Source organism: Leucopleurus acutus (genome assembly GCF_964270905.1).
Source record: "Leucopleurus acutus genome assembly, chromosome: 11".
Lineage (NCBI taxonomy): Eukaryota > Metazoa > Chordata > Mammalia > Artiodactyla > Delphinidae > Leucopleurus > Leucopleurus acutus.
The window spans coordinates 3,829,067-3,844,463 of NC_139152.1; the positions used below are offsets into that span (position 1 = coordinate 3,829,067).

Here is a 15,397-nt window from a genome sequence, read left to right on the forward strand (position 1 = left end):
GTTTGGATCTGACGGCTCTGAACACCTCGCACAGCGTGGACTCGTACAGCTTTTGTCCTTCTGTGTCCGGCATTTATTTTTACTTTTTAAGGCGGGGCGGGCACCGGGCGGACTCTGCGGGGAGCTCGGCCCGCAGATCCCAATCCCAGAAAATCCGGGCTGAAAGAGAAGGGGCAGTCAGTCAATTACGCCTCCGAGCCTGTGGGTGGAGGGGGCGCGGAGGGAGGGGAGGGGCTGCGCGAGGAGGGGCGGGGCTGCGCGGGGAGGGGCGGGGCTGCGCGGGGAGAAGGGGCAGAGGGCGCCGGGGTCGTGCCCGGTGGCGGGGCGAGGAGCCGCTGAGGGGCTGGGGGCGAGCTGAGGCCTGAGGGATCGAGGCGCGGGCGGCTAGGGCCCCTGAGCCGCGGCGCCGAGCGAGCGGAACTGGCGGCTGGAGGCGGGGCCAGAGCTCGGGGCCGGGAGCGCCGGGGAGGCGGAGCGGGCGGCGGCGGGGCCCGGCCGGCGGAGCGGAAGCGGCGGGCGTCGCGCAGGTGAGGGCGCGGGCCTGGCCGGGACGCGCGGGGCGGGGGTGGGGCCGGTCGCGGAGGGGACGGAAGGAGGCGGGAGCGGCTCCGGGGGACGCCGCCGGGCCGGGAGCCGAGGCGGGAGGCCCGGGCCCGGTGACTTCCGCCTCGGCCGCCGGCTGGCTGGCGGACCCGCGGGGCGGCCTGGGCCTCGGTAGGAGGGTCGGCGCCCCCCGCCCCTGTCGGTTCGCGGGGAGGGCGCGGCTCTCGGAACGAGCTGCAGTGGATGCTCAGACCCTCCGTTTGCGGCCCCCCCTCCCGGCCCCTGGGTGACCCCACACCGCTTTAACTCTGCTTGGGTCCCCGTTGCCTGCCTCCGAGCTGGGTGTCGGGCGTGGGTCGCGGGAGGGATCCCGAGCACTTCGAAATTTATCAACAGCTTTGTGAGAGCGGGTTTGCTCTATGTTCACTTTTCTGGGGGAATCCACAGTTTTTACCAGATTCTCTAAGGTAGCGCCGTCCCATAGAAATATTATGCGAGCCACATATGTGACTTTAAAAGTAAAAGGAAACGGCGAAATTAACTTAGTGATGTGTTTTATTTAGCCCACTGTATTTAAAATATGGTCATTTCAACATGTAATCAATATTTAAAATTTTAATGAGATACTTTACATTGCTTTTTTACTAGGAAGTTTGAAATTTGGTGTATAGTTTACACGTAGACTACATTTCAGGTGCTCAATAGCGCATGTAGCTAGTGGCTCCTGTATTGGACGACAGGTCTGAGGTTTTCATTCCGGGCCTGCAGTCTCGAGTCCACACTCCTTGCCGTGGTATTCAGTGTTTTTCACAGTCTGGCCTCTTTCTTTTTTGCTACTTAGCCAAGGATGGTTTCCTCCTCATTGCCCAAACCACTTGCCCTTCCCCTACACACCTTTGTTCAACTGTCCCTTCTGCCTGGGGTGCTCGCCCTGCCCTGTCTCCCTGGGTCTGGCAGGGAGGTACAGCTTCTGCTAAGAGCTATTCCTGACTCCCCTGACCCCAGAAGGGGTTTGTCATTCACTCCTTCCTCAGTGTCCCCTAGCACTGGTTTCATGGCTGGATTAGAGCACTTATCACCTGCTGTCTAATTGCTTTCCAGGCTGTCTTCACAGCTAGTATAGCGTCCTCTTCATCTTGGTTGTGATCATGGCCAGCACCTGACAGTCGATGAGCACCTGTCAGCAGACAGAATGAGTAAAGTGCTGAACGAAGCTGTAGCGTTTCTTAATCCCTGAACAGACCTGCTCCTTCCTCGCTTAGGAGCTTTGTGTCTGTTGTACCCCGTCGTGCATGGACACACACACACAGGGTGTGGTGACTGACCATGAGGAATACGTCACAAGATGAGCGCAGAAAGTTCCTTCTTTTTGCCTTTTACTCCCTCTCTGTCTTACAGATGGGAAAACTGAGGTACAGAGCTAAGTTAGGACTCCAGGCAGATTTGCATCAGTGTAAATGCAAAGAGGGATGGGGGTGGGGTTTTTGAAAGGCATGCGAGCTCCCAGAGGGTCAGGTTCCTCAGGTGGTTTGGGATCAGCTGGCTCCACTTTGGTCATTTGATGGGCGGGGAGAGAAGCGGGGAGGTGAGTTATTCCTGGGCCCTGATGAGGATTCTCTGCAGGTTCAGGTCTAGGAAGCTGAGGAGCTCACTGCTGGAGAAAAACTTGGAGAGCAGAATGGTCATCTCGGACCAGGAGAAGTGCTGGCCTAGGAAGGGTAGGCGAGAACAAGTTGGGTGGAAGGAAGGGCAGGGGAGGCCAACAGAGGATAAGCTCCAGCTTGCTGAGGAGATTGGCGTGAAACATTGAGAATAACCACTGCCCATTGAGAAGGGCAGTGCCATTCTCAGTCTGTAGGATGAGAAATGGAAAGAAACAGATTCAGAGAAGGCAAACAACTTACCCCAGGTCACACAGCACTTGAAACTCAAATGAAGCCTCCTAAACCCTCCATGTCACACTTACCCAGCCCCACCCACACCTCTGTTGCAACCAGGGACCCCAGCATGGTGCCTAGAAGAGCATGTCTGGGGCACAGTGCCAGGCTTGCTTAGCGTCTTCCTCACTCTTCTGCCGAGGGGCTGCGACTAGGCCTGTTTATAGGGGCTTGGTGCCTTGATATTCTGCCCGGTACCTCTCGCCAATCAAATCAGTGCCGTCTGCAGTGTGATTGCTGCTTTGGTGGCAGCAGGGTGCGGAGTTAATTAAACCCAGTATAAATAGGCTGACTGCCCCCCTGTCCCCTGCCCCCATGTGCCCCGCCTTCCTCCTGGCCCCCCTTAGCTCTGGCCTGGGAGAGCAGAGCCCGGACATCCTTAGCCCTGGAGTCTGCAGCCACTGCCTGTCCTGTCTTGGGAGCAGGACGCTCGAGTCCACGTTGTCTGTGCTTCCCAGACCCGGGTTCCGTTTGGGAGTTGACACAGGCAACTTCCCCCCCAAACCCTTCCCTCTTTTTCACTCTGCAGCCAGGGTTTCTTTCTTGTTCATCCAGGCTTTGGAGGTTGAAGTGAGATGAGGTGGGGAAGGGGTGCCTAGCTGGGTTCCAAGTGCCTCCCGGCAGCCAGTCAGCGTTGCACCTCCTCTGAATGCTTCGTGTCAGTCTCTGGCCCTTAGCAACTTCCCTCCCTCGTTCACCCAGCAAGCTTCAGCAGAACACCAGCTCCTGTGAGCGCCCAGCCTCCCACCCAGTGCTGTGTCCCCCCGCGCCACCCCGTGCAGACTGCTGGGCGGGGGGCTGTGCGCCCGTCACCTCGCCCCGTGGCAGGTGGGTGTGCGGGTAGTCCTGATGCTCAGTTCCCACCCCCAGGCACCATGACCCCCACGGGGACCCAGAGTCCGTTGGCCGATCAGACCTACGCAGTGCCCCTCATACAGCCAGACCTGCGGCGAGAGGAGGCCATCCAGCAGGTGGCGGATGCCCTGCAGCACCTACAGAAGGTCTCCGGAGACATCTTCAGCAGGTGGGTGCTGCTGCCACCCTCACCTGATCGGGGGCTGCTCCCCGCCCTGGGCAGTCATCTCTCCAATCCCAGAATGCACCCTCTCAGAGCACCCCTTTTGGTGATTCTTGGTCCTGAGGGGGACCCAGCTGGCTTTCTTGTGCCCAAGGGGCCAAGCTGGGTGCCCAGCTTCAAATTTTATCATAAGAGCTCACTACCTCCTGTCCCTCTTAGCCCCTGGGTTCCTTGTGCATCCACCCAGTGGTGGTACAGCTCTCCCAGCTCATGCTCTTCCCCCCCACTGGGGGGCCCTGTTCCTTCGCTTATTCCCGAAGTCAGCGAATATTCGCCCAACACTTCTTGTGTGCAGGACTCTGTGCTACTCTCTTTAGTTCCAGCAACGACTAAGGCAGCATCTCTGCCCAGCCAGAGGATATACTCCAGCAGCAGAGACAGACTCTAATTGATTAATTGCATGTTAGTTAATTAAAATTGTGGCAAAAGCTATTTTTAATATTTTTGTAACAACTAATATTTGCATCACGTTAACTGTGTGCCACCACTGACCTGAGTGTATTCACTCATTCAGCCCTTTGTCCTGTACGAGTCCTATCTTTCTCTGGCCATGAGCAAGCTGAGAGGGGCATAGAGCTTCTCCTTCCTGGGTGCCCACACCGTGCCCCCTGAAGGCTGGAGTATTTGACTGCCTGACTCAGGTCCCTCTGCTGGTCAGGTCTCCCACACCGTCCCCTGCTTGTACCCCAGACCAGGAACGCCGACGCTGCAGCATGCAGTCTCCTCCCCCACCAACTGGAATTCCACCTCTTCCCAGAAGCCTTCCCCAATGGGGGCAGACAGTGGAGTCATTGTCTGTAGCTGGACACAGTCCAAACATTAGAGCCACCTGACTCTTTTGCCTCTGGGCTGCCCACTAATGCACCTGCCTGCCTCATGCCTATCCCGGATGTAAATGTACCTGAGGGCGGTGCCCCGAAGTAGTTAAGGGGGTTGGCTCTGGAGCAGACTTCCTGGGCTCCAGTCTGGCCTCCCCATTTGCTTGCTCTGTAACCTCGGGCAAGTTACTTAACCTCGCTAAGTCTCAGTGTTCCTGTCTATAACTTGGCAGTAATAATGGTACCTTCCTCGGAGGATTGTTGTTAAGATGAAATGAGTTGAGGAGGAAGGACTTGAAGTGCCAGCATATAGTAAGCATTCAGGACATGTTCCTTCCTCTTATCTGGTGACATCATCTCTGCTCATTTGCTGCCTATTCTGGCCCTCCGTTAACCTGCTATCAGTAGTTATAGGAAGTGTTAGGTGCCCCTTCTGTGCTAATTTTTGTGCTAAATATGCCCAAGGAACACGTAAGCCAGAGGACACAGGCCTTTAAGAGCCATTGGTCCCAGATGATGGCCACCCCATACCTCGTGATTGAAACGGATGCTAGAAACGATCCCTCAGAAATACTTGTGTTTCCTCACCAAGACTGTGACTGCGCGCTTGCCTTTCTGCAAGGGGAGCATTGGATTTTCAGCATACTTTCCTTTCCCTTCCTGGTGTTTGGCACCAGTGGACATTTTCACGTTCCTCTGCCCCTGGATGGGGTGAGCAGAGGGCAGGAAGGCCATCTCATGGGGAGGGAGTGGCGAGTTGGTTGAACATAGGCTCGGCATGGCCTAGGGATGGTAGGATGCTCCCAGGAGCCTGGCACCTGCATCCACGCTTCCCTCACCGCTGGGTTCCAGGTCCCCCCATTGACCCCCCACCACGTGCCCAGCATTCAGGTCAGAGGGGTACTAATGGTGTGTGGCATGGGGTTCCCGTCCTCAGGGACGTCATGGTCTAGGATGGGAAAACAGTCATCTGAGCTGATTCTGAGCCGCGTAGCATGAACTGTGTGAGCTCCTAGGGGCCTAGAGGAGAGAGAGACAAGAACTGGCAGCGCATTTATCAGTCAGACTCCCCAGACCAATAAGCAGAAGTAACCTATGCATAGAGCAGGCTTTGGAGCTGCAGGGCTAAATGCTGTCATCAGGGCCTGGTTTTGCTCTCATCCCATCCCTGCTCGCTACTTCTGGGTTGGCCCCATTCCCAGACAGGCCTCGCTCTTGCAAGGTAACCAGTGGGCCCAGGGTTCATACTCAGGCTCAGGTCCAGCAGGAAAGAATGTCTTCCTCTGCAGCAGTTCCCTCGGAAGTCCCGCCCTCCCACTGGCCTGGCCTGGTTCTCATGGCCATCCCAGAGCCAGTGGCTGGGGCCGGGCTGGCGGGGAGGGTGACACAGCAGCTGGCTCAGACCTCGGTCACATGCCCTACCCCCAGGCCCTGGGTTTAGCCCCACCCAAAGTGCAGGACCGAGCCTGTGGGAGCGATGGCGCCCCCATAGGAAGCAGGCTGTTACGGAACGAGGAGGGAGCAGATGTTAGAGAGGAAAACCAGCGCCTGCTCCCCCAGGTCAGGGAAGGCCTCCTGAAGGAGGGGTGCGAATGGGGCCACGCGGATGGGTTCTGGCGAGGCCGGGTGGGGAACGCCGCCTGAGGGCCCTCCGCTGGGGCCCGGAAATGAGTGCCAAAGGCTTGAGGCCTGACTGGAGGGCGGTGTGCCCCAGGCCGCGGGGCCCTGAGTACCTGAGTGCCGCCTGTCCCAACGGTCCACTCCTTCGCTCAGGACGGGGCTGAAAGTCAGCCCTCCGTGTGTCTGTGCCCTTGGGAGCCCTCCTCCCGCTGCTTTACGTCCCTACGACGCTGGGGACGGTCCCTGGTGGAAGGAGCGGGCAAGAGAATGTGGCTGAGGGGAGAGCTGGGACATGTGAGTCAGGGCCGTGGGGCTTCGCCCAGCTGCATGGGGCTTTGAGCTTGAGCCCAGGGTTTTGGGTGCCCGGATAGGTTCTTGAGCCAGAAGTGATGGGACAGAAGCATTTGGGGAAGGTTCATCAGGCAGCCGTCCCAGGGGAGCCGCGCTGTGGGCAGGGAGAGGCTGCGGTCGGGGTGCAGGGGGGTGGGGGGGGCTGCAGGTAGGGAGGCGGATAGGAGACACTGCAAATGGAATAACGACAGGACCAGATGACAGATTGGGAACAGGATGAAGGGGAGGGAGGGGTCGGGGACGACAGGGAGTGGGGAGTGCCAAGCCCCGCCCCCCATTCTGCAGCAGGGGCTCCTCTGTTCTCGCGGGCTTTTGCTGAGAGATGTGACCCCAGCTTGGAACCTCTCCCCTTGAACGTGCTCCTCTCCTTTGCTTTTGCTGAGAGATGTGACCCCAGCTTGGAACCTCTCCCCTTGAACGTGCTCCTCTCGCAAAGGAGAGGCGGCGGGTGGAGAAGAAATGCTTTATGTCTCTGCTCCCCACCTCTCCCCCCAGCTAAGGCGCAGGCCCAGCCCCTCAGCCCCACCCGGAGCCTGGGCCCCCAGGCTGGTGAGCGTGTGGAAGGTCGGTGTCCCCAGCCGGCTCCTTCCTCCCGCTCCTTGCAGCCCCTCCCTGGCTTGTCCTCCTGCCTAGCAGACCTGCCCTCACCTGCCCATCATCACCTGGGAGAAGCCAGCCCCAGGGTACCCGCCCAGAGATGTCCCCTGCTGCACAGGACTTCCATGAGGGCAGAGGGGCAGCAGTGGGGGCAGGGCAGACTAGGACTGTGTGTGGGCTTGCCCTCCCCAGTGGCCCCAGCCCGGCCACTTGGCCTTTGCAAGGCTCCTTCCCTTCCTCTCCTCTTCCTTTCCTCCTCCTTTCTCCCCTCTTCCCCCCTTCCTCCCTTTTCACCTCCCCACTCTTCCTCCTCACTTCCTGCTTCCTCTCCTTGGGCCCTTCCTCCCATCTCCCCGCTCCCCCCCGCCCCCCCTTCTCCCTGCTGATCCGCACCTGGTGCCTTCCAAGGTTAGGAGGCCTCAATCAGCTGCCTGCGTAATTAGCAGATCATTCTTAATTACCCCAGTGAGTGGAGAAAATAAAGGGGAGAGCAAGAGCTGTTCAGGGGACCGGCTGGGGGGTGCGCGGGGTAGGGCTGGCGAGGGGAGAAGCAGCAGCAGTTAGGGCCAGGGGAGTGGCCCTGTCACAGCAGCTGACTGGTGTGATGATTGGAGGGTGTGGCAGCCCTGCAGGGGCCACAGGCCTGCGGCTTCCTAGGAAACCCTCCCATACGGCCATGGGGGTCAGCTTTGGAGGTGGTGGGGACACGGAGCCCAGGCACTGTCCTGGCCCCCTAGGTGTGTCATTGACCTTGACCACTTCACACCCCAGGCCCCAGCCAGAAGAGCCCTCTGTGCTCCACTCTCTGTGGTGCTCCCTTGCAGAGTGCTGTTTCCTCATCTGGAACTTTTTTCTCCGTGTCTGCTCAGCACTGCCTGGAGCCCCTCACCCCTCCTAGTCTGTGGGTGGTAAAGGTAAATGTTGACCAAGTTCTTGGGACATGTCGGCTTGTACAGCTCATGAGACATCCAGTCTCTCACTTTGACCTTTACAGCAATTCCACGATGGAGAAGTTACAATTCCTGTTTTTCAGCTGAAGAAGGTGAGACATAGATCAGTTAAGTGACTGGCTGAAGGCCACACTGCTGCTGTCCCCAGGTCTTTGGGACATTGTAGTTGTTTATCTCCTTGAGAGCAGATATGTGTTATCTGAAATGCATCTCTGTCCCAGACTCTCAGCAGACTGACTGAGCCAGTTCCTTCCCTGCTGGTGTCCTGGTGACATGCTATAGGGACGTGGCTCCAGTGATGAGCCTGGAAGCTGACCTGCCTGAAGCCAGCCACCAAGCCAGGGGCTCTAGATAAGGAGTGGTGGGTGTTGCTAATCAGTCCTGGCTCTTGGTCCCAGGCCCCATGTGGCCCAGCAGGCCATCCTAACACTGCCTTCCAGGCTGTTGTCGCTGCCAGTCGGTAGAGATGACACACAAATTGAAACCTCCTTCTCACCCTTGGCCTGATATTGGGCTGCCTGGGGACTTTGTCAACAAGCAAGGCGTTACTTAGCCATCCTAGGCTCTTGGATAAGAAAAGAACCCTGGAAATCCCATCTTCCATTCCCCCTGTCCCACACAGGAATCTCCCCTGGAGCATCCCTGACAGGTGGGCATCCAGCTGGAATCTGATTGCTTTGCAAAGCCATGCAGCTGTTTACAAGAAAGTTCTCCTTATGCAGAACTGAGAGGTCTGTTGCCATGTAACTCCTCCCACCGGCTGTAATGCAGCTCACTCTCTGGGGTGACAGAAAGTCTAATTGCTTTTCCGCCTGACAGCACTTGTGATCTTTCTGATATCTGAAGGGGATTTTCATATTCTCGAAGTCATCTCATCTTCAGCCAGAACATCCTTCAGTTATCTTGTGTGATGTGAGCTTCCCACCATCACCCGCCTCATCACCCTCCTCATCACCCTCCTCTGGCTGTTCGTTAGCTTGTCATTTTGCATTCAGCCAGTATGTTACATGTCAGGCGTTGTCCCAGGTGCTAGAGATGCAGCTGTGAATCAGACAGACCCTGTGGTCTAGAAGGGACTTCAGAGTCCTCTTAACATGTGGAACCAGTTTGAAGGGGACACGGCTGTGGACGAGGAGGGCGCCTGGCGTAGATGAGCTCTGTTTTCTCTGTAGTGCCTCCAGGAGAGTGGACGTTCCCTATTTATTGAAAGAAGGTGGGAAAGATCTCAGGAGCTGTGTGCTCTGAGATCTCACCTCCTTTCCAAGCTGCTTAACGTGCTTTTAGCTCATAGGTAACCGAAACCTCCTGCTAGACCTCCATCCTCTGTGTTTGTACCCTTGACCTTTTAAACCTGAATGCTGAGCTTCACATTCATTCCTTATCAGTTTCATCTTTTCTGGCCTCCTGGCCTTTCAGGATCCTGTGAGTCTGGATCCCATCGTGCAGACCGTTTCGGGGCCTCCCCATTTGATGCCCCCGGCTTACTAATCAAGTGCCGCAGGAGTGTGCGGCGCCCTGCCAGGGGCCTCCGTGCAAGGCTGGATCAGTCCATTCTTCAGCCGCGCCTTTGGGGCGCTGTTGTTCCCTGGCTGATTTTTCTTAAATGTGCTCCCCTCCGGCCCGCATAGCTCCATCTTGTCCACGGGATTTTGTGAGAAGCCGTCAGAATCCTTGCTGACTCAAGCTGCACTGTGTGTTAAGGTTTTCCCGATACGCCAGCCGAATAACCTTGTCAGAAAAGAAATGCTACGAATTTAGAACAGTGCTGGCCCCGGGGACCCGCTCTTCCATTTCAAATTGCTTACGACCCTCTATTTAATAACCCATTCCGGAAATTTGCCAGGATCCATTGTTAAGCTTGATGTTTGTAACTTGGAGAAATCAGATGGAAGACCCAGACAGAGCCGGCTGTGTCTGGCTCCAGTTCCGACGTCACTCCCACCCTCCGTGGCACCTTTGAGTGGAGCGGTTACATAACTGTGAGGTTGCTTCAGCCCCGGGCAGCGTAGGGCTGAGCCTGGAGCCACAGGAACTGGCCTGTGTGCAAGCAGGGAGACCGGTCTCCCTGCCGGAGAGCTGGGGCTCGGACAGGGTGCTGGTTCTGCGTCTCTCCCGGAAGGAAACCGTGCCTCTTGTTCTGTCTGCCTTGCTGCCCCACTCAGACCAGCCTGTCAAGGAAAACTAAGCTGGTTTGGGTCCCTGCTCGTAGGCCAGCCCCTGCATCCCCGAGCCCTTGCACACGAGGGGCCAGGAGTAACCAAGGAGATTTCATCAGGGGTGGAGACCCCTGGGTTGTGAAGCTGGCCGATCAGGTGTGTTCTCTGGGGGCTAAAACATTCTAAAGTTGGTGAGGGTGGTTTAAGAAGGTTGGGCCAGAGTCTTGACTGTTCACTTCAACCCGTTAAAGGAATCCTAGAGTTCCCTGGCCGCGTGGTCTCTGACCCCAGGGACTGCGGCACTCCTCGGCCATCCACTCACTGTGTCCTTTGGCCGTTCCCCGGGAGCTGAGCTTGCAACTCTGCCTCGTCTCTCGTGCCTCGCTGTGTGCACTCCTGCCCGGTGAACGTGGAGATGTGACCACCGCTGTGGATGTGGAACACGGTGGCCGCGGGCAGGTGTCCCTGGAGGTAGGGGAGCGCTCAGGCGCAGGACGCCCTGGCAGGGGAGCCGGAGTCCCCGTGCAGTGAGAGGTACCTCGTGTTGCTGAATAACGCAAGCGAGGCTCGTGTGCGTTTACCTTTGGGGCACATGGTGTTAGCCATTCAGTAACTGCAGAGGGACCCCTGCAGGTGCCAGGCGCTGTTCCAGGCTCTGGGAACACAGCGGGGAACAAAGCCCTTAGCCTAGGAGTGCACAGGAGATGTGTGGTGACAGGTGGCTCTGTGTAATGGAAGAACTGGCTGGGGGTTGGAAAGTGACAGGTGCAGCTTTAGGTTCCGTGGTCGGGGAGGCTTCAGCGAGGGGCTCAGTGAAGTGAGGGACCAGCCGTGTGGGTATCCGAGGAGACGGCAGAGGCCACGTGACAAGGCGGTGTGTGGCATGTTCAGGGAGTGTAGCAGGGCGCCGTAATCCGGGGAGAGGGCAGTGGCAGCCCCTAGGCAGCCCGACCACAACCATGAGAACCACGGTGGGGACTTGGATTTACCAAAAGCTGCCTCTTATGTGCTGGGCAGTTCCTTGTGGACAGCTCCAGGACTTGAATTCAGGCCGTCTTGCCTGTCACACAGCCCTGCTGAGCTCTGGTTTCCTCCACGTAAGTCATGACAATTCTGCCTCTGCTCACGTGGGCCTGAGGCTGAGAACCCCAGCAGGCAGGAACCACGTCCCTTCAGGTGGCACGTACAGGTGCCAACTTGGGGCCAAGGTGATTGCCCATCCCTACCCAGAGCTCCAAGGAACTTAATACAGTCTGTTCCTAGACGCTTCAGGTTGGATGGTCCTGGTAGAGGTCACCTGGGCAGTTCTAAGATCGGGCCTGACAGCAGGTATTGCTGTGTTTTAAGAGCCCTTACCCGAGGACCTCCGTGGTGGTCCAGTGGTTAGGACTCTGCGCTCCCACTGCAGGGGATGCGGGTTCGATCCCTGGTCGGGAAACTAAGATCCCGCATGCCTTGTTTTGGAGCACTGCCAAAACAAACACATGCAAACACAAACAAAAATTTAGGCAAGAGCCCTTACCCGAGCCCCTGGCTTCGCAGGTTTGCCGTTAAAAGCAGAAGGGGTACAGGAGGCTGCAGGGGCTTAGGGAACAGCCTTCAGCCCCTGTGACTTTTTTTTTCCGGTGGCAGGATCTCCCAGCGAGTAGAGCTCAGCCGGAGCCAGCTGCAGGCCATTGGGGAGAGGGTCTCCTTGGCCCAGGCCAAGATTGAGAAGATCAAGGGCAGCAAGAAAGCCATCAAGGTAGCGTGTGTGGCCCTGTCCCTCTGGCTGGTCGGCAGTCCCAGAAATCCCCTTCCCTCCCCTCTCCCCATGCCTCTGAGGCTGCCAGCTCCCTGCTTCAGCCACACGGCAAGCTTTCCTCCTGCCCAGGCTGTCTGGAGCTTCTCAGGCCCCCTGAGGAAGTGCTCAGACTCCCCGTGTACACAGGTGTTCTCCAGTGCCAAGTACCCTGCCCCGGAGCGCCTGCAGGAGTACAGCTCCATCTTCACGGGGGCCCAGGACCCTGGCCTGCAGAGACGTGCCCGCCACAGGGTGCAGAGCAAGCACCGTCCCCTGGACGAGCAGGCCCTGCAGGTCTGACGGGGTGACCTGGGTACTGGGGAGGAACTGAGGCCCACCCCAGGGTTCTGTCCCCTGAGGACTGACTGCAGTGGGGCAGGCCACTCTGGCCTGGTGCTGAAACCCACCATCCCTCGGTCATTTCCCGTCACCCCACTGCAGGAGAAGCTGAAATACTTCCCCGTGTGTGTGAGCACTAAGCCAGAGCCTGAAGATGAAGCCGAGGAGGGGCTGGGGGGTCTCCCCAGCAACATCAGCTCTGTCAGCTCCTTGCTGCTCTTCAACACCACGGAGAACCTGTAAGGGCGGGGGAGGGGGGCGCGGGGGGGGTGGCCTGGCTTAGTGGGGGGCCAGGGGCACCAGACTTGGTGCCGCAGAAGTCTGCACCGCGGGAGCCAGGAGGCTCCTGACCAGTTGGTTTTGCCTGGTAAGGCCTGGGAGGCCGTGGTACACACTAATGGTGGCCCCGATGAGGTAGGAAAGGTGGTCCAGACCACGGGCCTAGAACAGATGCCGGATCGCCTGACCTCCTGACCTCCACCCCTCCTCTGTAGGTACAAAAAGTATGTCTTCCTGGACCCCCTGGCTGGTGCCGTAACAAAGACCCATGTGATGCTGGGTGCGGAGACGGAGGAGAAGCTGTTCGATGCCCCATTGTCCATCAGCAAGAGAGAACAGCTGGAGCAGCAGGTGGAGAGGGACGATGCTTGGGTGGGGGAGGGGACGTGGTCCTGCCATGAGGTCTTGGCCAGGGGTCTGCTGAGCCCCTCACCCCGGCCGGCTGTGGCGGGGATGGGCGAGGCCGCTGGCTGCCCGAGGCCCGCCACATCCCCCGGTCCCACAGGTCCCAGAGAACTACTTCTACGTGCCCGACCTGGGCCAAGTGCCTGAGATCGATGTGCCGTCCTACCTGCCCGACCTGCCGGGCGTGGCTGACGACCTCATGTACAGTGCAGATCTAGGCCCCGGCATTGCCCCGTCGGCCCCTGGCACCATTCCAGAGCTGCCTGCCTTCCACACGGAGGTGGCTGAGCCTTTCAAGCCCGGTGAGCCGAGAGTTGGGAACGGACTTGGGCGGGAGCACCCCTGCTTGGCCACTTGCTTGCGCAAGCACCTTCTCACACTTTTCCCACCTAGAAGATGGGGTGCTGGCAGTACCCCCGCCGCCACCGCCGCCGCCACCAGCTCCGGCCCTGCTGGTCAGCGCTCTCCCACCTCCGCCCCCAGCCCAGACCGTGGCCCCGCTGGGACAGCCAGCCAGGGAGGATGACAGCGGTGGCGCATCTCCTTCAGGTAGCAGCGGCATAGGGCACGCAGGGCAGGGAGGGGTGCTTTCTCTGAGGGTGCCCCTCATTTCTGGCTCCCTGAAGGATTTTCTGTAGCTTAAGTGGTCATATATGCTAGATTTTCAGAGTAGTTCTAATTACAAAATCTTGTTCTACTGGGTTCAGAACAGCAGTTTCAAACCATGTCTGTGGAGCCTGGACAGGGGCAGCCGTGGGCCCCCCATTCCCCCTTAAACCAACGGGGAAAAGGGGGCAACTAATAGACATGGAAAACTACAGCAACAAAGTATCCACGTGGCCCTTAAGTTGTAGGGTTTCGGTTTTACTCCTGTATCTCCCAGTCCATCTCCAGCACCCAGAAGTGGCACAGAAATCCCGTTGGCTCCTGTGTTAAGTTCAGACACTCAACACACTGGTGATTCCCAGGGTCCACCTGTGCAGCGTGGCACCTAAAGCAGGTGGGGCTGGAGAGGGACCGGCCAAGCCTGGGCAGATGCAGGCAGCGTCCAGGCCCCGAGTCTCCTCGCCGAGGAAGAGCCCTTCCTCAGATACTGCCCAGGGCCGCCTCTGGGCCGCACGGCCGGGCCCTGCCTGAGCAGCCTCTTGCACCCTTCCCACCCCAGTCCAGGGAGCGCCCAAGGAAGTGGTTGACCCCTCCGGTGGCCGGGCCACTCTGCTGGAGTCCATCCGCCAGGCTGGGGGCATTGGCAAGGCCAAGCTGCGCAGCGTCAAGGAGCGTAAGCTGGAGAAGAAGAAGCAGAAGGAGCAGAAGCAAGGTGCGGCCAGACCCACGCACGAGGGCTCCTTCCTGCTCCTGGAGCCTGCTCAGTGGAGCTGTCCTCTCTACGCCCGCAGGGGACAGAGCCTCGGCCACTCAAACTGCAAGAGCCTTCTTAGACTCTGCCAGTTGTCCAGGAAATGGGCAGGGACCTGGGATGTTTTTAGGGGCGGAGACCTGGCTAAGTCCTGCTTCTCTAGGCCTCTGAGACTCTGGATTACGTCAGCTGTGAATCCCCATGGCTGACATAAATACCACACCTGGTCCTAAAGCAGCAATGCCCTGGGAGTCCAGTCCTGAGTTTTGAGTCCCAGCTCTGCTTCTGAGCTTTGCACTGTGACCCCAAGCAAATTGCCTAATTTCTCTGGGCCAGATTCCTCATCTGTCCAGCGAGGCTGCTCGTCTGTGCCCTTGTCTCACAGGGTAGCTGTGACTGTTGTTACTCAGAGGTTACCTGTGTTCTTATGAGCACTGACCAGAGCTCCGAGAGCTGTGGTGACACATGGCCGTGGAGGGGCCGGCTGTGAGCCGTGGCGGCCTCGTGGCCACAGAGGGGCCAGGTGCGTTGAGAGCACAGAGGACACTGATGGAGCCCTCAGGGTGTTAGGCAGGCTGGATCTGCTCCACCCCTGGCCCCTTCATCTTCTCCCCATGGCTTTCCTGTTGCAGTGAGAGCCACCAGCCAAGGTGGAGACCTGATGTCGGATCTCTTCAACAAGCTGGCCATGAGGCGCAAAGGTAGGAAGCAGGACGCTGGCTGCCTCCCTGGCTGAGGTCGTCCACATCCTTTTTTCTCACTGTTTCAAGTCTCTAGAGCCCGGGTGGACTGGTGCCCCAAACCAGCCCCCCTCACCTTCCACCTTTGCCCTCCCAGGTATCTCCGGGAAAGGACCCGGGCCGGGGGCCAGCGAGGGGCCGGGAGGAGCCTTTGCCCGAATGTCGGACTCCATCCCGCCCCTGCCTCCCCTGCAGCCAGCCCTGGGAGAGGAGGACGAGGATGACTGGGAATCCTAGGGGCTCGCTCGCTCCGCCTTCCCCAAGCCCCCGACTTCATCACGGACAGGCTCCCGGGAGGGAAGGGGGTCACGGAGGACCGGCCAGCTCTGTTGCCTGGAGCCGCTTCAGGGGCTGCGCTCTGCCTGTGCCTCACCCAACCCCTCGGCCGGCGCGCGTGCCTTTCCCCTAGAGACGCTTTGCGGCCAAACAGTACGTGAGTCAATA

General features: G+C 58.6%; 1 protein-coding gene across 3 annotated transcripts; it reads left to right on the forward strand.

Annotated features, from left to right (window-relative positions):
- The first annotated feature begins 324 nt into the window (after nucleotides 1-324).
- Nucleotides 325-15,367, forward strand: WASHC1 (WASH complex subunit 1). Of its 3 annotated transcripts, none has more exons than XM_082850650.1 (11): nucleotides 325-527; nucleotides 3,351-3,504; nucleotides 11,683-11,794; nucleotides 11,981-12,127; nucleotides 12,275-12,411; nucleotides 12,667-12,802; nucleotides 12,957-13,158; nucleotides 13,250-13,405; nucleotides 14,022-14,174; nucleotides 14,846-14,914; nucleotides 15,051-15,367. In XM_082850650.1, exons 2-11 carry the CDS (start codon nucleotides 3,356-3,358, stop codon nucleotides 15,188-15,190), a joined length of 1,401 nt encoding a protein of 466 aa, XP_082706776.1. In that variant the 5' UTR covers nucleotides 325-527; nucleotides 3,351-3,355; the 3' UTR covers nucleotides 15,191-15,367. The 3 variants fall into 3 exon arrangements, with proteins under 3 accessions (XP_082706776.1, XP_082706778.1, XP_082706777.1); XM_082850652.1 differs by having other exon boundaries at nucleotides 15,149-15,367; XM_082850651.1 differs by having other exon boundaries at nucleotides 13,253-13,405.
- Nucleotides 15,368-15,397: the final 30 nt, after the last annotated feature.